The sequence below is a fragment of the Mirounga leonina genome, unplaced genomic scaffold (assembly GCF_011800145.1).
Source record: "Mirounga leonina isolate KUSES-001 unplaced genomic scaffold, KU_Mleo_1.0 Mir_168, whole genome shotgun sequence".
In the NCBI taxonomy this organism is placed as follows: Eukaryota; Metazoa; Chordata; class Mammalia; order Carnivora; family Phocidae; genus Mirounga; species Mirounga leonina.
In genome coordinates, this window is record NW_023270426.1 from 16,174,006 (window position 1) to 16,199,746 (window position 25,741).

The 25,741-nt window shown below is 37.1% G+C and overlaps 1 protein-coding gene across 7 annotated transcripts in view; it reads right to left on the reverse strand.

The window, feature by feature from the left end:
• Positions 1-25,741, reverse strand: part of RAPGEF6 (Rap guanine nucleotide exchange factor 6) — a 202,570-nt gene that overhangs the window by 9,350 nt on the left and 167,479 nt on the right. For 4 of the 7 annotated variants that reach the window (XM_035014063.1, XM_035014064.1, XM_035014065.1 and 1 more), the window contains 7 exons: positions 24,457-24,668; positions 19,587-19,710; positions 17,208-17,231; positions 13,385-13,605; positions 8,478-8,669; positions 5,903-6,037; positions 155-383 (listed from right to left, as the gene is read on the reverse strand). In XM_035014063.1, the coding sequence (XP_034869954.1) occupies positions 155-383; positions 5,903-6,037; positions 8,478-8,669; positions 13,385-13,605; positions 17,208-17,231; positions 19,587-19,710; positions 24,457-24,668 (1,137 nt within the window). Of the gene's footprint in view, positions 1-154; positions 384-2,004; positions 3,196-5,902; positions 6,038-8,477; positions 8,670-13,384; positions 13,606-17,207; positions 17,232-19,586; positions 19,711-24,456; positions 24,669-25,741 lie in introns of those variants that run through there. The other 3 variants (XM_035014066.1, XM_035014061.1, XM_035014067.1) reach the window with 3 other exon arrangements.

The following is a 25,741-nucleotide window of genomic DNA, read 5'->3' on the forward strand; positions in this document are numbered from 1 at the left end:
GAAGATGCATGCTTGGCCCTCATATTATTTTATGGATCCCCCTGCAACCACCCCATGGGGACAGGGGTATCATCTAAGGGCAAGCTGGGGAGCACAGCTTGCAGAGGCCACTTGGCTTGGGTTTTGTGGTGTGAACGGGGGCAACTATATTTACCCAGGGCCAAGTTGAGTATGATCTCCTATCCCTGAGTAGTGTTCTGTCTTTTCCAAAGGCCCAGTGGACTCAGGGACCGCCACAACCTGTGAAGAACACCGTTCATCCTGCAGAGCTGTAGACATGGAGTCAACAGAACAATTGCTCACGATGCTGGATCGTGAAGAAATTTCACTATGGCTGGAGTCAGACAAGTTGTCAGATTTAGCTGACGGTATAAGTGTATAACCTAAACGAGAGAAAACAAGTGATTAAACTACAAAACAAGGAATCAGGGAGGGGTATGTGGTCAGGGAGAAGATGAAGAACAATAAAAGAGTAAGTAGCAATCTCATTTTCCATCCGTGTAGATATAATGATGCCAATTTCCTATACACATTGCCCTACATATCCACTCACCCACCTACCTATTCTGTACCAACCCGACTCCAAATTCAAGCAATACGAAGTCAAAATCCAGTATTACTGAGGAAACTAGTCCAAATGTATATCTGCCTTGGGCTCTCACATAGCTATAAACATTTAATAAAATAAGGCATTAGATGTATTTCAAAATATTAAAAAGCAGACATCTTGAGTTTCTCAACTTCTTTTTAACACTGTGCCCCCTTCTTCGATTAACATAAATATTTCATGGCCTGATCTGAGTGTCTAGAATACCACCTTGAGGTAAGGGTGGGTGAGGGAGTCAAGACTCCAGAGAAAGAACAGTATTTTTGCTTTTTACACTACATATACTTACCTCAGATATTCTGCTTATGTCACCTAAGGAGTCTTGCCCCAAGTTGAAAGCAATTATTTTCATATTTTTAAATAAACTGTGTTAGCTATGGATTTGATCTTATACCTGGTTTCCTTTTTCTTCACCAACTTTACAGAATATTGCATTAAACAGCAGAACTGCCACATTTATAAACATGTGTCACGAAAATAACAGCATCTGCCTGTTTTAAATTGTTCTATGATTTACTGCACAGCAGATACAGCAAGAGAGATTTTCTTTTCCATTCTCTGGAATAAATGGGTGGAGATGGAATGATGTAGAAGCATCTAAAAATAAATCTGCAGCATGACAGTTAAATGTACATAATGTCTATTTTGATAACTTAGAAAAGCAAACTTATTCAGAAATAAAAGGAAATGCCATAGTAATCCCAACAAGGAACAGGTCTCAAAGAATCAAACAATTATTTTCCTTTTCACTGGAAAAATGAGGTTCATAGGTAAATGACCATTAGGACAATCCTGAAAAATCTCATTAAGAAAAACTATAGGCTTTATATACACATATAACTCAAGTCATCAAAGAAAAAATTTGTTGAACACCAACCATATTAAGTAGTCCCAGTAATTATTTCAGAGAGAAAAATGAAGAGCCAGAATATGGGTTATTTCTCTGTGGCTTATGGGGCCCCCAGGCACAGGAGAAGTTGAGAAAAGCCAGGGTTTCGATCTTCTCAACATTGCCATTTCTCAGTGCCCTATTTAGGAGGTGATTGGTCAATTTTCAAGAGGACCAAGAAAATGGATTTGGTAAATTAAAAACAAAAACAAAAACAAATAAAATATAAAAATTCTTCCTTGAAAGAAAAAAAATCTTTGCTCTTTTATCTTGGGGGATACACTTGCTTTACTGTTTTAAAATTAAATCGGAGCGGGAGACGAACCATGAGAGACTATGGACTCTGAGAAACAAACTGAGGGTCCTAGAGGGGAGGGGGGGTCAGGAGATGGGTTAGCCTGGTGATGGGTATTAAAGAGGGCACATACTGCATGGAACACTGGGTCTTATACGCAAACAATGAATCATGGAACACTACATCAAAAACTAATGATGTAATGTATAGTGATTAACATAATAAAAAAAAAATTACATCCCTATGTCTGTTAGATCAGTGTTTCTCAATTACAATCAATTCTAAGAATGACCCGGAAAGGTTATTAGTATACATATTCTTGGGCCTCTTTCTGGCAATTCGAATTTATGAGGTTCATGGTAGAACACGGTAATTGTATTTTTAACAAGTTTCCAAATGATTTTTCACTTGCTATGTCAGACTATCTCCTTTTCCTGTCTGGATCAGAGATTTATATGAAAAGCAAATGAAATAAAAAGTATATGTGGACAAGATACAGTTTCTTGCCTTCTTTTTCCTTTAGCTTGTAAAGTAGTTGCAGTAATAAGAACAATAAAATTCTCTAAAGCAAAGGTGGTGATCAGATCATTACTGGGGGTTCTAATGCAAAAGTAAATACTGATTTCTAAAAAGTACCTCTACTTATTTCATTCACAGACCCAGCCGCTATCAGCAGGAAATAAAGCCAACTACAGAAAACAAGAGTATAAATTTTACTCACATTAGTAAAATAACATGTACAAATAAGGCACTTTAAATAAATACGACTTTGTTGCTAGAGTACCTTTAACACTAATCATGAAATGCCTATAAATCGTATTTTACACTAAGTTGTCTGCCTAAACTTTGATAAATAACTTAAGCTACATTTACATTAATAAATGAAAACAAGTTTAACACTAAAATTAAGTAAGGATCTCCGTCAGATTGTCTTTCTCCTTTTAGACTTGAATCGCGTATAGAAGCAGTTTAAAGTGTTACGGTTGCCTCCGCTATTTGAATTGAAGATGTCACTCCCTTTCTCATCTTTGATGTTGCTTCTAACATCCTTCACTTTCTCACAGCTTTCTGTAGCTTGATGGTGATCTGCGTCCTCTTTTTTGCTGTTGGCTAGTCTCTCCCTTGAAAGAGTTCTTTCCCTAAATCTTCTAAACGGGGATGTCATTCTTTTTCTGGCTGTGTTCTCACAACTTGTCCTGTCTCTATTCTCCTCAGTGGCCTTCTCGGTCCTGTCTGTTCTTTTGGCTGTTCTCCTGGTAATCTGAAGGATTTTCTTTTGCAAGTAAACCCCACCTATTCCGGGGCAGTTCTGGCCACTGATCTTGGTGCTGGACTCACTGGGAGGGGATGAGGAAGGCCCTGAGAGGCGCAGCAGGATGCTGAGATCAGATAGGATACTGCCAACTGGAGGGAGAGATGCAAAAACCCTGTCATGGTCAATTAATTCTTTCCAGTTAATCACAATTAGCCTGGTTTCTATTATAGAACATTTCACTATTAAAAAATTCAAACATTTTGACAATATTGGAAAAACTGAAATCTAGTAACGTATTCTTTACAGCACAGAGAGTCTACTATATAGCATCAACACTGCAGTCATTTCAAGACAGAACACAGGAGAAAAATTACCTTAATCAGAACAAGCTGGTAATAAAATACTGTTGAAAGTAAATGAAGCTTGTCATAAGGAAAAATATGACAAGAGTATGAGATAACCAGAATTATTTCTCAAAAATAACTATGTCTAGAATTTTCAGGCAGATTCTACTAAGAAAAAGCTTGGTAAAAACCAGACAGGACACATAAATAGTAAATACAATGTAAATATTTATAAAGCACAATTTCTGATCCTGTTTATCTCCAAGGGGAAAGGTTGCCTTCCATTAGCACAGGGGAAGATGAAGGTTAAGGCTGCCTGATGTCTCATTTTTTTAAAGTTCTTATTTAAAAAAAAAAAAAAAGTTTTTGCTTATCTAAATTCCCCTTATGAAAAACATGAAGACAGGCTTATTTCCTTAAGTGTTAGGAAAGAGAATTCCGAAGCTCAGCAAGAACCTAATAATGTACTCTTAGTTTAATAGTATTTTGGGGGCACATGGGTGGCTCAGTCATTAAATGTGTGCCTTGGGCTCAGGTCATGAACCTGCTTCTCCCTCTCCCACTCCCCCTGCTTGTGTTCTGTCTCTCACTGTGTCTCTGTCAAATAAATAAATAAAATCTTTAAAAAATATATATTTTTGTTCAGTTACAGACTACTGGCAAAATCATGTCCATGGAAAATAAAAGGGAATATAATAACTGGTGGGGTTTTGATAGAACATATGTAAGAACAATAAAAAACAGTTTTAAAGAAAATAATTTCTTCAGGTTTCTAAGGATCCTAAACATGTTTATGACAGTCTCCTGAAGCTATGAATGTCAAAGTCAATTGTTGACCACATGATGAAAGTCAAAATGGCAAAAAGACTTCTCGATTCTAGTGGTGAGGGTGGATTTTCCTTTGGGAATGAGAGCAATGGGGAAATTCTTCTTCCCGTAAGTCACATTCAGGCAAGAATACCGTATCCAATTCAACTAGTTTCCTGGTTAGAGAACTGTCTATAATGGGACCTCTGAACAGCCTCCAAAAGGTGTGGACCGTGTAAAGGTGTTCTTGATAGAGTGCTAAGAGCATGCGGCCACTGTTCATCAGGACCGTGTGTGTGATGGGATCCCCCTCTTTGACACTTCAGATAGGACCATGCAGACAGGAAAGAGATGAAACAGATCTGCATGCCTCACAAAATCATGTATGAGCTACATACCACAAGATCAGAAACCTGTGTTATATAATCATACCTGTTAATATCTACTGCTTATATGACCTATTTAATTTCTACTATTCTTTTCTTAGTAAAATCTGAATGAAAATTCTAGCTAGTCTTAGCTGTGTGAAGGGGGATAGGGCAATGAAGTTAGCAATGAAGCTATGTTACCCTGGGGTGGCAGCAGGCAAAAAGACAACATACCTCAATTTACTAAACACTTCTCATCTATCAGATTTTATAAGTATTATTTCCTTTAACTTTGTATGAGGCCCCTAAAAGAGTTGGTCTTTGTCTCATCTTACGGGCAGGAAACCTGACCTTAGAAATCAGTTGGGCATAGTTACACAACTATAGTGGGGAAGAGAGTCAAAATTCAAACTCAGGTCTGACATCACTTACCACATCACTGCCACAAATGTGGCAGCGAATAAAAAGGAACCCTCAAAACTGAGATGAAGCTTAGAACATGGGAGCTAAGGAAAGCTCCGGAAGTTTCTCCTTTCTGCTAGAATTCATAAGGTTGTCTTCCCCAACCCCATGTGCCCTCTTGTACTGTGATTATTTAAACACATTAATTTTTTTTTACATCTGTGAAGATGAGGCTGGAACTAAAGCATTTTTTTTTTTTTTTTAACCAGGCTAACAAAGTACAGAGGGGCCAATGTAAGAAATATACACACCCTTTAAAATGCTATACGTGCAGCTACCATGAAATGGCATTTGCGTGCACCCTACTAGTCAAGACAAAAAAAGGCTTCATTTCCAATTATGAAAACATAGGTCAATGAGCAAGACAGATTCCAGGTATTTTACCTCAAGAGGTCCTATGTATGATATAAAATTCATAGGGGTATAGGTTATTTTAAATCCTGATTACTAAAGGTAATAATACTCCATTACTAAAAAAAGTAATGTATCAACCTAAACATTTCTTTCCCTAAATTTTGTAGTTGGTTAAAACCAGTTTCTTATAGAAATTCTTATTTTAAAATACCCCATAGAAACGTTTAAGTAATTGGAAATTTGTGTAACAACATCAAGAATCTGCACAGAATGAAACTGCGACTTCTGCCTTCATTCTTATCTATGCTTGTCCACTGACAAAGGGATACAAGAGTCCTGGTTATATGATGCACAATACCTGGAAAGCATCTGAATAATGCAATCTACAACACGTAAGTCCAACAAGTATTAGGAGTTATATGTTTCTTCACTTTCTATTATCACTATAGATTGAAAAGCAAATTATGTGCCACCAAGTGTTTTTGGTGTAATCAGGATGAGCTTAGACTGTTATGTCTTACCTTTGCGAGGGGAACCTTGAGGAGATGCAGGAGGACTAGAATGTAAAGATGATGCCACAGAGATAGTATCTTCTGGATGTTTCTTACCACTTATTTCTTCAGTTGTTCCTAAAACTTTCTGAGGTAAATTTGTATCTAAAAATAAAACCCAAGAAGCAAATAAGCATCACTTCACAATTAAAATATCTGTAGTGGCCTGAAGTACTACGTAACTAAAGCCATGAACACAATGGCTAGAGTAGTCAACTGAAATGTATAAATGACAAACAGGGACTACATGACTGGCTAATGGCATACAAAGATTTTCACCTCCATGTTATTTGTTCCAATTCAGCTAGTCAGTACGAACCAGATTATAATAGTTCTTTGTTGTTTGTTTTGTGGTGTAAGGGAAACTGAGTTAACAGTCTTAGTGTCCCAGCCCCCACAAATGACACACTTGTTTTGTTGCAAGTCTTAACAGAGAAGGCTGCCCTCTAGAGGTGGCTTCTCCAAGTCAGGGCGAGGCACATGGTGGAGTGTGGGGATGCTGGCACTGTCACTACCTGGGGTGCAGCCGTGCTGTGGGGGCACAGGGGAGGCTGCAGGGCTGCCAGGCCAGCCCTTTTCAAGAGCACTAAACTCACACGACAGGAGAAAAGTAGACAACAGAAACAATCATGAATTTATGGGAAAATAGTATGGAACCCCCTGGAAACATGCTGCAAAGTTCTATCTTTACTCTCGTCCAACAGCTGGTCCTATTTAGCGTGCGTCAAGCTTAGCAATGGTTTCACCATCCTGACACTTTTGTATTTATCTTCTTTAGGAGATGTCCAAGAGCTATTGACACTCTTTTAATCAGTAAAGTGAGCCCAACTTTGATGGACCTTTGTCATAGTAGCAAGCAGCCCTTTCACACGGAAGACATTTAAATCACAGTATACTCACACTACTCTTAAGTGCTATTTTAATATAAGTGTATTTATCATATAAATAACAGCCATATTACACCAAGCAGAAAAAAGGGCTATTTGGAACAAGTAATACTACCTTTTGGGTGATGACATCCCAGTAAGAAGCCAGATCAGGATTTGTCTCATTTTGTACGCCTAAACAGCAACTTGATTGACTTTACCAATTTTGCATCTAATTACCTCTTCATTTCCATAACCATCAAACTAGTTCAGGCTCTGAGCAACTTTCAGTTCATTATTACATCAACTTTCCATTTGGACTCTCTGTCTGAAGTCTTGCTGCGCTCCCTACTATAGTCCTTCTCCAACATAAAATAGACCATAACCTTCCCCTGCTCAAATCTCTGCAAAAGCTACCCACTGACAACTCTCCTTCGGCACACCATGTTATAATTTCAGCATGCCTAGGACCTCATTTCTCGTCATCCTGGGAGGCTATTTAATATGATGGTTAAAAGCAAGGACTTTAGAGTCTGTTATAGCCTGGGCCTAACTCCCAGCTCCATTACTCCCTGGTGTGTAAGTGTGTAAGTTACTGAGAACCTCTGTTTCCTCTGTAGAATGAGAGTATTAGGTATCTTACAGGGTTATTGTGAGGATTAAATGAATATAACAAACCTAGTAAAAACACTCAGAATCGTGTCTGGCACTCAGGAGTGCTCTGTAGGTATCAGCTTTAATTATTATTCTCTCCGCACTTCCTGCAGCTCTGCACTCAGAGGCAGCACAATGCCCATAGCTCCTTGTACGTAGATCCCAAGCTATTCTTCTGCCTGAAGCAATTTCTCTGCCATCTCTGCCTAATTACCTCCATCCTAATCAACCTTAAGACTCTGCTTAGGCGTTACGTAACCTCCAAAAAGTCACCTCTGAAGCTCTACTTTATACTTAGCTCTGTGTGCCCTAAAAGTTTCCTTTTTTTTTATACGTTTTTATATGCACATACCCCTGGCATAAAAAAAACACATTATACTTAAGTTACTGGTCTGTATGTCTATAGCATCAGAATGAAAATCTGGCAAGGGCGGGGACCCTTTCTTATTCAACTCTGGCTCTAAAACAAAATCAAATAATTAAAAATTCACAGATTTCTACTAAGTATGTCCTAAATATAATACATGGGCTAGGTAATAATGTTAGGAACCAAACTGAATCTAGCTTCCCTTCCACATGACCTAACAGCGGGGCAGGAAAAAAACACAGGCTATTCTTTATACACTTTACAATCTCTTCTTGTCGCCTAAGTTTTTCAGAAGTGATCATTAAAGAAAAAACAATATACATTTTTAGAATAAGCAACCTCATTCTCATAGGGCGCATGTGCATTAGATAACTGTGTCATGCACCTCTGAATGCAGTAAACTCTCGGTACCTCAGTGTAGTGCTTTAAGTTTTCTGTTGATGTGACTACAGAAATTCCAATACCAGCGTTTAAAATATGTACGCTGTCAACACATACCTACACGCAAACTGAAACCTTTTTAAATTCATGAGTGATGATTAAATTATACAAACTACACTAGCTCATCTTCTGAGCATTTACATTTGCAATGATTTTTCATTCTAACTTCCCTGGAGATTTTAATTAAATCGATGCACTAATAATTGTGAATACTCACTCAATGCGGCAGGGTCTTTGGCTTGTCCCTTCTTCCTGATTGGGTGCAAATTAACAGCTGGCACTTGGAGCACCTGGCTTACTCTGTGGGGCTGATGCAAATGTGCTTTAGCTGTTTGGCCTGCCGATCTCATAGGCACTGGAGACATTTCTGATGATTTGGCTGATCTTTTCTCACTTAAATTCTTGGTCACTAATAGAACAGAGTAAGAAATATGTAACTGTGTGCTTTTTAAGGCAAGGTTATTACCAGTGACAATAATAAATAATTGCATTAAAGCCATGTATTTTTTAATACAAAACACACAACAGATTAATCTTCCTGTAAGTATAACAACTTCATGTAAGTATTATGGCCTATTAGGTCCTGCAAGATTAGCATCAGGCCAGTATTTGCCTCCCTAATACCACACACTCTGCAGCAACTAGATGAGATCCCTTATTTTCTCAAGTCATCCTGTACCTTTTCTTCCCACAGCACTGATAATTTTTTTTTTTTTTTTTAAGATTTTATTTATTTGACAGAGAGAGATACAGCGAGAGAGGGAACACAAGCAGGGGGAGTGGGAGAGGGAGAAGCAGGCTTCCCACCGAGCAGGGAGCCCGATGCGGGGCTCGATCCCAGGACCCTGGGATCATGACCCGAGCCGAAGGCAGACGCTTAACGACTGAACCACCCAGGCGCCCCCACAGCACTGATAATTTTAACAATTCAATTACCTGTGCGATTCATCAATTAATGTGTCCCCCTAACCAGGCTCTTAACTAACATGAGAGTAAGGATTGCATATCTTGCTCACCACTATGGGTATTTGCTGAGCAAGTGAAATTGTTTCGATAGTTATATACAGGAATACCAGAGAACTGTTTTATAAATTCATGGTTAGAGTATTTGACAATAAATGTCAGAATTAAAAACGGAGCACTCTGACTTAAGAAACAAAAAGCTGCCGCCTTTGTATAAAATCAATACGGTCGTCCAGAGGAAAGAACTTTTAGTTCTTCAGTAACTCAAGGTGGTTTTAACACAGGTCCAGTCTCAGCACTCCATGATGTATTTGCTTTTAACATCAAGATAAAAGCCAAATTAGCACGTTTAACCAGTCCCAGCACAGCTATAACCGTTATCTACCATGCTTTTATTATGGGGGCCTACAGTGTATTTTGAGTGTTAAGAATTAGGAAACAACCCAGAAGTCAAAACAAAGGGACTCCTGTGCGATAATGTGCAGTGACTCCTCAACTGCTTGAATCCAGGCAATTATCTCACCTTTGGGTTCAAGCCATGAAACACACCTTCCCCTTTCTCTTAATACTAATCAATTCTCAACCGACATCTTATTTTAACTGCTGTAGTACAAGGAAAAAAACCCAAGAGACCACTTTAAATATAGAGGACTGCCCAAACCCAGCCAAATATATACTGATTTATTAGGAAGAACAAAATTCTAAAATTTTTCTCAGCAATTACTACTGTATAGGCTTGGGATTTAAAAATCATTTGAAAAATGATTAAAAATAAAAATATTTATATGCTTAAAAATCATTTATGCAACAGAAATCAAGTAAAGACTCAAATCAAAGGAATACACACTGAATTAAACTCACAAAACTTAAAGCAAGTCCTACAGATTTACTCATTTTAAATCAGTATTAAATATGTGGTAAAGGACACCATTTAGTGTTGTAAGAAAAGGCAGGTAAGTCTAGATGAGTGTAAGAAAAGTATGCAGGTGTGTATGTGTGAGGGAGGGAGGACGAGAGAGAGAATGGATGCAGAGTAGGTATGTGGAATCGTTCTGGGCCCCACATTTTAACAATGAGCCAGGCATAGAAGAGATTTTTATGCTCTTGAATATCCCAAATCAGATTTAGGAAACAAAAAAAGCAGATAATGAAAACAAAAGATAAAATAAACATTATTTCTGCTTTTGTCTGATGAAAGGTTAAACTGTGTCCCATAACTGTAAGATGATGAGGGTCTATGTTAAGTTACTTGGGGAACAATAATTTCAATGATCACGCAAAGCAGGGTCAGAGTACTTTAATAAATTAATTATGTATATGGGCTTTGAACCGTAAAACATGAATAAATCTTAAGATTCTGTACACTTTTTCAGTCTTTACTCCTTACATATACCATTTTCACATGGCTGACACTATTCTTAGTAAGTCACAGGTAGTAAAAAATTTTCCTAGATACCTTCAAAGTCTACATGTCTACTATTTTTAATGGCCATGTACTATTCCTTGTATTGATAAGGAAACAGTATGCTTGACTATTCTCGAGCATTTTAGTATCTGCATGATTTCTTTTTCATCAGAATACATTCTGCAACATCTTTATATAAACAGATTTTTGGGTGCATTATCTCAAAGGAATAACAACCCCAATACTGGACACCTGACAGGTAGCTATAAGGAGTAAATAGCAATGTCTGTGAAGGGCCTAACATGGTTGCTGTATATAGAAAGCTCTAAATGATTATTAGGTTTTATTATTTCTTTCTCCTAATTTAATAGGATTGACGTAGAATCACAGAGATAAAACATACTGTCAATCCTTAAGTTTTACACGCTTGGGCAAACGGGAGATCTAGAGATCTAGAATGAAGAGAACCTTGCTCAAAAAGTAATAAATGACACTCAAACTCTGTCTTCATCCTTTATAGAAGGTGTTTGTTCCATCATACTTATTCCTATGGGTAGAAATGTCCAAGGTATTGTTTTTATAATAACATTTACCAAATACTTGTTACTTTGTACTTTAAAATCCACTGTCATATCTGAAATTTTTAAATCAGTATGTGGTTTTATATACACTTTCTCTTTTCTACTCTGGGTCAGCCCATGATGACTACCATTTCCTCCTATCAATTAGGAATACAGAAACAGAAAATGTGAACCTCCCCCAACTATCTTCTGTCAATAGTTTATCAAGTTCTAGACATCCTATTGGAATTTTTACTGGCATAACATTTAATTTAATATGCATAAAATAACATCCACTTATAATTTAATCATCTTTTTTGGTTGTCACAACACAGTGTCTTTTACCACTTTTGATTTCTGCTTTTGTAACTCATCATTTCCTTGACCCAGACACATGTAATATTCTCTTGTTTGTACAGGTATTCTCAGCTTTTAGAAGTCTGCATTATGCCATTTCACTTTTATGAAACACCTATGTCAGTACCAGTTTTCACAAGAAATTTTTTTTTTTATTAACATATAATGCATTATTTGTTTCAGGGGTACTTGTCTGTGATTCATCAGTCTTACACCATTCACCACACTCACCATTGCACATACCCTCCCCAGTGTCCATCACCCAGCCACCCCATCCCTCCCACCTCCCACCACTCCAGCAACCCTCAGTTTATTTCCTGAGATTAAGAGTCTTATGGTTTGTCGCCCTCTCTGGTTTCGTCGTGTTTCATTTTTTTCCTCTCTTCCCCTATGATCCTCTGCCTTGTTTCTCAAATTCCACTAACAGTGAGATCATATGATAATTGTCTTTCTCTGACTTATTTCGCTTAGCATAATACCCTCTAGTTCCATCCACGTTGTTGCAAATGGCAAGATTTCATTTTTTTTTAGCCACAAGAAATTTTTTTTTTTTTAAAGATTTTATTTATTTATTTGACAGAGAGACACAGCGAGAGAGGGAACACAAGCAAGGGGAGTGGGAGAGGGAGAAGCAGGCTCCCCGCAGAGCAGGAAGCCCAATGTGGGACTCGATTCCAGGACCCTGGGATCATGACGTGAGCCAAAGGCAGTCGCCTAACTAACTGAGCCACCCAGGCGCCCCTAGCCACAAGAAATTTAAAGAGGATTCTTGCTTATAGACACAGTGTGAACCCCATGCAGAGGAGAATCAACAAGCTATTTTCCCAGAAACTATATTCAGCACCTGAGCATCAAACCGTCATAGCTTTCAACTGGGTCTGTGCACATCTGTGCTTTATCTAGATTTACTTCGTGTATCCATTAGCTAGGTATGTCTTAAGGTATCAGAAAAGCTTAAAAGAGGTTATTTTGGGGGGCTTAGGAACACTCAAATTTTTTTGCATCTAAATTCATGGTAATTGCTTCTTCCCTTTATGTCATTTTGGCTTACGAAAGGTTTCATAGGAATGCTCTACTTAGGAATAGTGGGGGAAAGCTGCACGTAAAAAAAAAAAAAAAAAAAAATTTGAGAATAGGCTCTTCTTTTGTCCATCACATCAATATCAGAATGTGCCTGACTTTTCTTGTTTCTTACCTTAGTTACTGACACCTATGATCTCTGAGGGTTTCTTTTTTTTTTAAAAAAGATTTTATTTATTTGAGAGAGAGAGGGAGGGAGAGAGGGATAGCACACACACACACAAGCAGGGGGAGCAGGAGAGGGAGAAGCAGGCTCCCCAGTGAGCAGGGAGCACGAAGTGGGGCTCGATCCCAGGACCCTGGGTTCATGACCTGAGCCAAAGGCAGGTGCTTAACTGACTGAGTCACCCAGGCGACCCTCTCTAAGGGTTTTAATTAAATTTCTTGGATTTTCTAGTTGGTAAGTTATATCATCTGTGAGATTTAAAAAAGGTAAAAATTTCACTTATTTTTATTCTTCATTTAGGGGTGAAGGTAAAAATGTTCTCAAACAGAAGGGCTCCTCTATAATGTTCCAGTTTTTATAAGAAGACTTTATAATGATTTTTAAAGAAGAACTCTTTATCTCTCAATTTCCTGCACAGAGTAATCATTAAGAATGGATGGTATTCAGTATCTGGTTAAGAGATCACTTGATGCTTGGGGTATATCAGAAATCTTTTGTGAGTGAAAGTTAATTTTCACGGGACTTCAGCTTAACTCTAGAGAAATAAACTTCTATTCTGTTCTCTTTTACATTAAGCGAAACCTTGTACGTACAGGTACCATAGGCAGGTTCCCACTGCAATGACATCATCTGAAACTTTTCCTCATCTGTGTCTACATCCAGACTGGAAAGATACTGCTTCACTTTTCTTGCCATCTGGGCATCCTCATATAGCTTCTTGGCGTTAAGTAGAGAGCTGCGACGTGCCCTTTTTTTGTGTGCACCTCCCTGAACATCCAGCATGTTCGAGTTTGTGCTGCCTTGACTCAGTGACCTGTAGGGAGATGGAGATCACAATGAGGGGCAGTAAAGATGAGAATTACACATGGCAGACTGAAGATTAAAAGAATTTTGTTCTGTTAATGCTATTGCATGCTGATGCAAATGAGTTAAAAGATGAAGAGCATTAATGCAAAGTAATATGGCACACATGGCTATGTCCTGAGTTTTAAGATTCGGCAAAGTGTAGAATTCAAAAGAACAAGATAACAATCTCCCCCTTCCCCACCCAAAGCAACGAATTCCATCAGATCTACGTTTGTGCCTACGCAACTCAAGGCAAAACTGTGACAAGTAAACTGGCCCCGAGGCCATCCGCACTCTGAAGATATGGCAAGAGCCTGTGTCACAAGTGCATCCCCAGCCAGATCCCTGCACCAGGAGTTTCTAGAGCAGCTCTGTTTGTGCTGCTTTGAGCATACCATAGCCATCACCATTCCTGTCTATAGCAGGCCCGCTCTGAGTACGCTAGCCAATTTTACCAGTAAGCAGATCTTGGCCAAAATTCAAAAAGAACAACCGACAGGAAAAATAAGCATTTATACTCAATTCAGTATAGTTAGAGACCAGAAGTACAACAGAAAGCTACTCAATCTTCCATTCACACACAAATGGATTAAGCAATATGTGGTTCTAGGACTGACTATCTGGGACTTGGGACCTTTCCTTGCAATGCCTCTGTGAGGGAACTGCAAGCCAGGTAGAAATAACTACGATCCAAACAAGCTAACGCTTCTCCCAACTCTCCTCTTTTTGGCAAACCTCACTCTAGAATGACCACATCGAGAACCAATGCAAAATAGGAAATGCAATGTTATTTGTCCTTTCTAATTAGGCTAGAAATGCAAGGTTCTTAAATGATTTTTATTCTAAATGAAGTTCCCATTCCAAAATAATAAAGCTATCTATGGGTTTTCTAAATTACCCTCATTTTTATTCCCAAATATTCTAAATAGACCACAACCACAGAACAATTTGTTCTTCAGTGCTCACATACTATTTAAAACAGACACTAGAATCCTAGTGTTTTCTTGGTAAATTAAGTGAAACAAAGTTGTTAAAGTGTTATAGTATTTTTTTTCTTTCACTATTTTAAGATCTTTGGAATAGAATGCGCCTTACGTTTGAAATCAACTTTTGATTGCTACAGGTCAGGCAGAAACTGTGACAGGGTTATCACTAGTTTCACACACAGAAACTTCAAAACTTGCAGAATGGTTGGGAAGAAAATCCAATGACATTAGTGAATTACTCTTTCAATCTCCAGTAACCAAATGATTATTAAGAAGGGAGTAAATCTGACAAGTTCAACAACATTCCCAAAGCAGCAGTCAACAGGAGGCTAGCTCTAAGTATCTGCAAGCCCAAGCCATGAGTCCAGCACCAGCAGCTTTTACTTCTTTAATGGCTTGTTTTAAGAAATAATGCATTACCAACACACTTGAAGGCACAAAAGAGAATACTGTGCAGGGAAAAAAAACTCCCAGAAACTAGTCACTCGGAAGACTCATATTCTAAATATGAAGAAGTCTGAGATCTAAATAAACCAATTTCATTTGCTCACATTTTTCTTTTAATGGATGCAAAAGGGTGTTATGTGATAAAAATACATATCTAAGTTTACATAAGAGCTCTTTTAATAAAGTAAAAAATATTCAGGGGTAAGAAGGCAGTGAAGTAATTTTTCTTAGTGGTACATCAAATAATGGTGTGTCCAACAAATGAAGATATCTTAGGTTCAAATAAATGCAGTAAAATCAAGGGCCAACTTTTAGGAGCAAATTTTTTTTTTTAATTTTTTTATTCTTATATTATTCCCATACATTACATCATTAGTTTTAGATGTAGTGTTCCATGATTCATTGTTTGTGCATAACACCCAGTGCTCCATGCAGAATGTGCCCTTCTAGGAGCAAATTTTAATACAAATATTTTAATAACTTTTCCTTCGCTGGTATCAAAAAAAAAATGGTGTCTACAAATCGAGGATACATACAAAATCCTAGTAACTAATAACATTGTAATAATGACAATAAAATGTCTTCTAAACTATGTCCAAAACAGAAACCACCATGATATAAGAATAAAAATACTTAGCATCTGCAAAAGCATCATACAATGCAACCCTAAAACTGAACAATGAATATGTTACTTAAGTCATTCAACACCCCAAATTCCCACTAGGATGTACTGACCGATATTCTTCTTCTAATAGTAATGCCAGGAACCAATTTCTATTTTCGGTGAGAAGAACCAGAAAAGACCAAGACATAAATGTGGAATACAGAAGAAAACACATGAGAAACACAAAGAGAACGGAGAACGTAGAAGGAAATTCAAGTTCACCAAACTTCAACAGAAAACAAGATCACAAATAAGACAAGACTCTAGTTCAAGTTAAGTGGCTCACAAAAAATCTTCTGTCATGTAATAAGAGCAACTAACTTCATGATTCACTCTAGTCTTAAAATAACAAAACCCTTCATTCACAAAAACCATCTCTTCATCTAAAAATGAAAGGGCTACATAGATGATTTATAAGGTCCTAAACACTCTATGATTCTAAATAGATATCAATGTAAAAGCAGATATCTGAACATACCTGAACAGAAAAAGGTGGCAGTTTCTGATTGTATTAGGGTTTGTTTGTTGTTGTTTTTTTTTTTTTTAAGTCAACTCTACTCCCAACTTGGGTTTGACCTCATGACTCCAAGATCAAGAGTTGCATATTCTACAGACTGAGCTGGCTAGGCACCCCTGATTGTATTACAGGTTTAAGAGAGATAAGGGAGTCTCTTATTAAAAATGTTTTATTATGTCTCACGGTATTAGTGGATCTGATGAATTAAAATCATCTTCTATTTCAATTATTTACTAACCAAATTTTACAGTATAGTTTGGATAAGGGCTGCCTCTTATTGGAAAACTAATTGTAACATAACCTTTATAAACAAACTTCATCCATTTTTATATTATTACATTAAAAAATATATATGGTTTTGGAGAAACTTTTTTTTAAAAGTAGGTTCCACAGCCAATGTGGGGCTTGAACTCTGACTGTGAGATCAAGAGTCACATGCTCTACTGACTGAACCAGCCAGGCACCCCAAAATATGGCATTTGAGAATAAGAAAATGGCATGGACTCTGGAATCAGACTACCTGGGTCTCAATCCACTATTAATGAGCTCTAAGAATTCAGACCAGTCTATCTTCCCCGTCTGCAACATGGGAATAACAGTATTTATCTCACAGGGTGGATGGAGAATTCAGTAATTCATTTAAAGTGCTTAGAATAATATATGGCACATAGCAAGCGCACACCAAATATGTACTTCATCATCATCATTTAACTGACCCTGCTAAATTAAAATCTGTAAGGGACTTATGGGACATCAACAATGGCAAAGAAAAGGGGGGAAAAAAGCTAGTTCTATCACTACTTTCACCTTGTTAGCAAAAGGCATTTGTCAGGAATGTAGGTTGACAGGGTTAATAGAACGCATGCTATTTTATGTGCGTGCATTAATGAACAGGATGCAGTATATGTTAAGAGTCGTACAATCTCCATTTCAGTTGCATTCATCTCTACACTTACCCCAGACTCCGCCACCTCTTCTTCCTGTAAGCAAGAGCCACAAACATTGAAGCATGGGTTTGAATAGGAAAACACAGAAAAAAGACAACAGTTGAGAGTCAGAGAAACTATGGAGACAGAATAGAACAGAAAAATTTTACCAAGAAAAAAATGGTAGTTAACAGTAAAATGACTTTAATGGAATGCAGAGGGGTAAAATGAATTATGATATGTACCAAAGGCCAACAAACCCACAATATTCTTTAAAATATTTTTTTAGGCTAATTATATTTCTAATATCGAATCCACATCATAGGCTTATGTTAGTAAGAAGCTTAAGAAAAAACATGTACTTACTATAAATTGTGAATTTAAAGTTTTTAGGGAAGAGAATTTTTGAATTTTTTTTTGAAAGGATTTTGGGCCACTCATTTAAGTGACAGGATGAAATTACAAGGAACATAAAGATTTATGTCATTTCTAATGGCAGAAATTTCTCTGACAAGTACTTTACAAGAAATGTTGACCAGCAAATCAACTTAAAGTTTAGGTAAAACTACACCATCATAATAAAATACTGCATATCCTTATACTCCAATTAGACCAAATAAAGATTGTTTATTTTTGCTCCCCGCCAGCCTCAGTGTGCCAGGCCTGCACCCACTAAGCTCCAGCTGCAGGTGGCCCAAGACTCTGTTTTTCAGTCAGCAAATTGATTACTGTTAGAATAAAAGAGGTTACTTTGTCCACACTAGATAATATACACCACAAAATGGACAATTATTTGCTTAAAGAAAGAGTACATTTCAGTACTGGCTGACAAAACAGATTCAGGAAAATTCAGTCCATTTCTATTTGTCCAATCTAATTATAAATGTTTCCTTTTCCCCTACACTATATTCTACTTAACCCAGGCCATTCCACAGAAAACAGCCAAGTTTACTAATTTCCTCCTTAGGTTTTTCCTCCTTTGCTCTTTTTTGAATCACAGCTGGTACTCATTATTTACTGGTCTGGTAGGGGCACAAATTCGTTATGTCTCAGGAACAAGGCTGCTAACATAAAAATGGAGGTCCACATAAGACAACAGGGAGTGGTGGGACCACTGGACAGAAACATGCAACAAATGCAAAAACTTAAACAAACAACAAACCCTCTTCCACGTTTGCTTTGGTCCCTGGTTCTTAACTGTTTTCTGCTTCCAAACTGTTGAGCAACAACGTACCTCATTACACGTAGTGATTCTTAAGGGCAGAGTGGGATGGCTACGGAAGGGGACAGGGGATACAACCCTTCGTCCGTACTCTGAAGATCTCTACACTACAGCAACCATCGGATCAATTCCTTACAAAAACAAAGACTCCTTCCTCAACAGTAACTGAAATAAGACAAAACAAAAAACCTACCCAGACACACACTGATTCTTTAGTTACAAAAACTCCACCTCTGATTTTTAAAGAAACAAGTGTTTTTGTTTCCTTCATAGACCATATTTTTTTAAGCCAAAAGAAATATGCCTGCCCTTGTTGATATTTCATTTTGAAAAGTCTTATGTACTGAAGCTATACACATAGGCCCGGAAGAAAATAAGTCGCCTAGATTAAAACCCCAGTATCTATTTACTGATTATAATTAAATACTGATTATAATTTAAAAAATTAAATAAATACATTAGTATAAATACTAATTATAAAAATTACTAAGAACAGCTTGACAACATACTTTCTGTAAGTTTTATATAGTCTGAGAAAGACTTTGTTATTATATTAAAAATAAATTTTAAAAAGCATTCTTAGAAGTGAATATGGAATACAAATAACATCTTCCATTTCTATTAATGATGGAAATGCTTAAATTTGTGCTTTCTAAATTCTGTTAAAGTACTTACATACAAATAGAGTAGTACTATGGCTTGAGGAAAAGAATATATTTTAAAAGAATAAAGTATGACTTAAAGAGAAATAGAACTTAAAAATATTCAGTAAAAATAAAAGACATGTGCAGACTAATACTTTACAAATTAGGCTGAAAACCAGTTAAAGCATCCATCCTCTGTGATAACTTCAGTAAGGGTCAGCAATTTTCTTCTATTAGTTATTGAATGTAACAATAACAATACAGAATTATCCACATACTCAAAAAAGTAATACAGAACCAGGGTTCAAATCTCAGCAAAGTACATAATACTGGTCAAGTTACCTAACTGCTCTGAGCATCATTTTTTTCATACCACCTACCTTTAAGGGGTACCATGACAAATGATTACTTGTGACTGACCTGTGTAAAGCATGTCACACAGTGTATAACAAATGGGAGATGGTTAATAAATGATAACTATTGTTGCTGTATCACTTGATGATATCACTTGATCTAACACTTTTACACACTTCAATGCCATACCTCTGTCGAAACATCATAGCTGGGTCCATGTTAGCAGAAGTCATTCGAACAACTTGCCGGATTTCCTTGGCAATCATTCTTAGCTTCTCAAAATTCACTAAACCATCTACTTTGGAGTCATTTCCTATGAAATAAAAGCAATTCTTTGGTTCTCAATATTAAAATACCTATATAAAGGTAGCAGAAGTCAAGTTTTTCTTGGGAGCACAAATCAGAACCTTCTTTATCGGGGCGCCTGGGTGGCTCAGTCGTTAAGCATCTGCTTTCGGCTCAGGTCATGATCCCAGGATCCTGGGATCGAGCCCCGCATTGGGCTCCCTGCTCAGCAGGAAGCCTGCTTCTCCCTCTCCCACTCCCCCTGCTTGTGTTCCTTCTCTCGCTGTGTCTCTTTCTGTCAAATAAATAAATCTTTAAAAAAAAAAAAAAAAAAAAAAGAACCTTCTTTATCAAACTGCCACTTCTGTTTTCTTGGTTTTTGTTTTGTTTTAAGGGCGGGGGGGTGGGAGGGGCAGAGGGAGAGCGAGAATCTCAAGCAGGCTCCATGCCCAGCACTGAGCCTGACTCGGGGCTGGATCCCACAACCTTAAGATCATGACCTGAGCTGAAATCAAGAGTCGGGACCATCAACTGACTGAGCAACCGAGGTGCCCTGCCACTTCTATTTTTAAGAAGCGTATATATACGATTCAACTCTGCTCCCAGGTAATGAGCTACTGGAAGGAATTCTATTCCTATGGGAGCAGTGATTATAAATAAGCTACATAGCTTCTGAAACCAATTTCAAGGTGTTATTATAGGCACACCTGTAAAATGTGCTCTTCCTTAAATCTTACTCTCTAGATGCTCAGCTCACTCTCAGGCAGGTACCTGCATCTGCCCTTTTAGGCAGCAGGGTATAGCACCTGAAAACTCAGGTTTTAGCCAGGGGTCATAAAGACTGACCTATGGGTTTAATTAATCCAGTAAGTTTTAATCCAGTAAGTTTTCTTTGATTTAAAAATAGTTTTAAAAATTGTTAAATGAGTTGTCAACATTTATCAAGTAAAAGATATCCCCTGAAAACTTATGACTCTTCTTAAGAAAAGGGACGGTTCTAGTGGAGGGATTAAGGAAGGGTAAGTATGTTTTCCCAAATCACAATTATTAGTTAAAATTAAGAGGTGGCTGGCTCACAGAGGAAATACTTTCTAGCCTGCCATTCATCTTCTTTTTCCAAAATCTGAATTCACAATTCTTACTTTCATCAACCGACACAAATTTGCTTGCCTAAAAGTTCCAAAATTTTTATTTCTATTCTGATAATTGGACTCTTAGGAAAAATTCACACAACTTTCAAAATGGTCTACTTTTCTTTGAAGAGAGCAGGTATGAAACCAAACTTAGCCCATCTGATGGCTAAGTTCAGACTACAAGGCAAAAAAATGTAAGTGACTGTCTATAGTAGTGTTTCTTTTTCATGCCTGTCTTGAATAGTTAGTGTGACTGCACTTATCTACTATGGTAGCCCCTGAGATGCCTCTGTGGAACTCCCAAGTCCCTAAAGACAAGTTTGAGAACCTACTGGGTCTGAAACACAGCATGTTCTCCTTCCTCATAGTAAACAGAACCTATACATTGAACATGAGTTGTTCAGGGCTTCAACATGTGAGGTGGAAACAAAATAATCACCAAAAATACTTTCAAGTCACACAAACCTGTTTTGAGGGAGCAAGTCAGAAAAATATATATGAAGTCTATCAGAGTATTTCCTTCTGAAAAAGGAGTGATTATGAAAGAGGGGGCAGTAAGATTAGGTAATTACAACAACCCTTCTGCTGAGAATAATCAGAAAATTTGAGCAAAAACAGAAAAAGCAAATATTTTAGGGCATCAAAAAGCTATTGAGGCAGTGAAGATTCCGAAGAGGAATGAAGATCTGGGGAAGGTTTACTATTTCCCAGTACTTGATCCTAGGGGCATTACTGATTCAGAAAAGGCAGATGATGAGCCTAAAAAACTAAGTAGTACCACTCTGACTTATGAGGTTAGAAGATAATTAAGTCCTGGTAAACTCCCAATGCTTTGGGTTGGGATCTTGAAGGGCTATTCTGGGATTAAGGATGAACTAAATGTGACTAGGATACAAGTTCAGTGTTAAATTATCTCAAGAGGTGAAAATGGATTAAGGTGATTGTGGACTGCTAGCACACCTGTCTGGCAAAAGCAAGCTTTAATTTCTCTGGAGGAATGGGACATCATCCAAAATCTCAGATTATTTCTGTAATTTTTTATACACAACATACATTTGACCAAAAATAACCAGGGCTTATCAGGAGAAGAGACATGAATTAAATGCAGGTGGAGAAAAAGACAACAGAAAGGGACCCACAAAGGATGGAGTTATTAGACACAGACTTTAAAATAACCAAGTTGAATATGTGCAAAGATACAGAAAACAACACTGAGAACTTTGGCAGAGAACATAATAAAGATTAAAAAAAAAAAATGCAAATTATAAACCTGACGAAAAAGGAAAAAAAAAAACAAAACCAAACCTCACATTAACACAACAACTGGAAGTAGGAACTCACTGATATATTTAACAGTAAAAAACACATAGTTGAAGAAAGAATTGATAAATTGGAAGAAAATATCCAGAATGAAGCCTGGTAAGACAAAAAGGTGAGAAACAGAGAAAAGAGGGTATGAGACAACAGAGGAAGTCATCAGGTCTAACAAAGGTGAAATCAAAATCCCTGAAGTAGAGGTTCGAAGAGGAAAAGTAAAAAATTTGAAGATAAAATGAATGAGAATTTTCAGAACTCATGAAAAATATCAAAACACAGTTTTCAAGACATCTTACAAACAAATCAGGACTAAAACAAACAAAACCCAAAATGCTACACCTAGTTACACCATAGCCGAACTAGAGGAAAAAAGAGACAAAATTATATGGCAGCTTTTGGGAAAAGCGCAAAATACAGTCACAGGCACAGCAAGGAAGACTGACAAGTGATGTCTCAATATCAACAATGAAAGCCAGGACACAATGGAATAGTCTCTTAAAATGTTCAAAGAAGACAAATGCCAACCAAAATTATGCCTTAAAAATGAATATGAAGGGGCGCCTGGGTGGCTCAGTTGTTAAGCATCTGCCTTCGGCTCAGGTCATGATCCCAGGGTCCTGGGACCGAGCCCCGCATCGCACTCCCTGTTCTGCGGGAGGCCTGCTTCTCCCTCTCCCACTTCCCCTGCTTGTGTTCTCTCTCTCACTGTGTCTCTCTCTGTCAAATAAATAAAATCTTAAAAAAAAAAAATGAATATGAAGACATTTTGAGATAAACGAAATTAAGATATTTCATCATCAGCAGACTGGCACTTAAATAAATAATAAATAGTGTTATAGCAAGAAAAAAACCCCAACTACATGGAAGTGTTGAAATGCAGAAAGGAATAAAAACAGTAACATCATCATCTAAATACCGACCTTACTAAATGATAGTATCATGTGGGAGTTCAAGGCATGACAACAACTGCATATAAACTGGGATGTGAATAAATGGAATTTAAATAATCTAAGTTCTTTGCATTGTCCAATACACCGAAAAGTACTGATGAATATTAACCTAATACCAATTATAATGTCTAGTGTAACATGAGAAAAATAGTAAAACAGTATATAGTTAGTAAGTTACTTTACTAGAATACCATACACAAAAATTAATTCAGGAAGATTGTAGATTAAACATGGTAAAAGATCACTAAGTTAGGCGTTTAAAGCTAAGAACGTGCTGTTCATCAAAAGATAACCTTAAGAGACTCAAAAGGTAAGTCATATTATACCCAGGATTTGTAAGAAATAGTTAAAAATATATTAAACAAAACAGACAACCTGATAAAAAGAATACACAAGAAACCTGAACTGATAATTGAGCAAAAAAACCCCCCATAAATATATAAAAGGGTGCTCAATCTCATTAGTAATTAGGGAAATGCAAATTAAACCACACCACTACTGAACTGGGTAAAAAGAAGAAGGCTGAATTTACCAGGTGTTGACAAGGAACAATGAGCTCTAGTAACACTGCCAGTGTTGCACTTACTTACGTACATAATGTCAACTCTTTTCTAAAGTTGGTTATACGAATATCAGATCCATAAACGCCACGTTGAATGATATGAATACTCAAGGCAGCATTATGCATAATAGGTGAACAGTGGAAAACTATCGAATGCTTATCAGGACAATGGAAAAATCCACTGTACTGCATTCAGGTAACAGAACACTAGTTTTGAAAGTCAAGTGCAGCTATAGTCAAAAACATGGAAAAAATCTCACAAATCTAATGTTGACTAATGTAAGCCAAAAACCAAAACCAAACCAAGACATACACTCTATAATTCCATTTATATAAAATTCAACAACAGATAAAACTAAATCCCAGTATTAGGAGTCAGGACAGTCATTACTTTTGGGGAAGAGAATGAGGGTGGTAATTAGAAAGGGGCATTTTTGTTTCGGCCAGGGTGTTGGTTACGTGGGTGTTTGCTCTGTCATAATTCATTTAATTGTTCACTGGTTTTAGGCAGTTTTCCGTGAGTTATTAATTTAAAAACAAAGTTGGAAGGAAAAATGTTACTAAACAAGATAACAAATATGATCAAACAGTATGATCTGGGTGTAAGTGAAATCTATGTTTGAATGCACAGGGTAAACACCTAAATTTGTTTCTGTCAATAATGGGAGTTTTGATTTATAAAAGTTGCTGCATTTATAATTAGGTAAAGCTTTAGTGACATAAAAGGCTGAAAAATACATTAAATATAATAAATCACAATTCTGTCAAAACATGAAGCTAAACATGCTAATTTTCAAGTAACTTTTAAATACCTTCATGTAGAAATGTCATATCTTTCTTGACAACAGGGAAGAGTGGAATAATTGGAGGCTGCATGCTTTGACTACTAAGAATATTTCTATATTTTGCCATGTTTCTAGATGGATCAAAAAGGTCTTGTAGATCTTGGAGGTGTTTCTCATACTTGCTTGGTAATTTTTCCCAAGTACCTCTGAGTCGTGCTACAGATGCCAGGTTCAAGCCACTGCCAAAGATGAGAATAAAAACATTAATAAGGGACTTGGAAGAGAGAGAAGACTCAGGGCAATAAAGTGTATACACCAAGCTCCTATATAATACAGCTAAAATAAGTAGGGACATATTTTTAATGTGTTGAAATGAACAGAGCAGAACCATAAAAAAAATAAATAAAAGGGACTCTTTGATCTGACAATAAGGAAAACTGCTTTCAGAGAACTATATATATATATATTACTTGCCTGTATACCTGTAGCCTTTATTTTATAGCTTGCGTGTATGAGACAAACATAGTATTTCCATAAAAGAGACATTTAACGTAAATTAAAAAAAAAACCTTCAAATATCACAATGTTTTTGTTTGTTGTACTTAGAAATAACTTTATGGAGACATTATCTATTTGAAAGAGGTTTAAGTAATGCTGAACACAAATGCTATAATAATTGAGGCAAGTTCTAGGGCTGAGGTAGCCTTCTCTTCCTGAGATTTTGTTTTTTCATATCCCTGATTCAAATACTTCCCTAGGTTCTAATCCTGTTCCCCCAAGGCCTCCATATATTCACTGTCTTCTTTCTACAGGATTTTAAACTCAGCCTGAGCTTGAAAAACATGCATGCCCATTAGGCTGCAGCTCCTCCCTATCCTTTTTTGTCTATACTACCACCCACCCTCCAGGCAGACTCCCACATGAATAGTGCATATATAATGCCTCAATTTTCCTTCCAGTTAATCCTTCTTTTATACTTAGCCACCTGACTTTTAGGGACACCACTGTACTTAAAATGTTCTCTTGACCTCTGATTTTAAGGTGTGAAGTCAAGATATCTTTGTTCCCTTTGCCTCTCAGAAATCATCCCAAATGACCGAATGAGTAATAGAAATACAAATTTCACCTCCAGTTCAACTAAGAGATATCTGTAACTCCTAAACACATTAAAAGGTTGCCCCCAAATAGCCAAGGTCAAATAGGAGAATGGCAAATGCTGGAAAAGAATGTCTGTAGCTGAAGGTCTCAACGAAAGCTGGTCAAGTTCTCTAAAGCAGGTAACTCACCCTGAAGACAAGGACACCAACCCCCT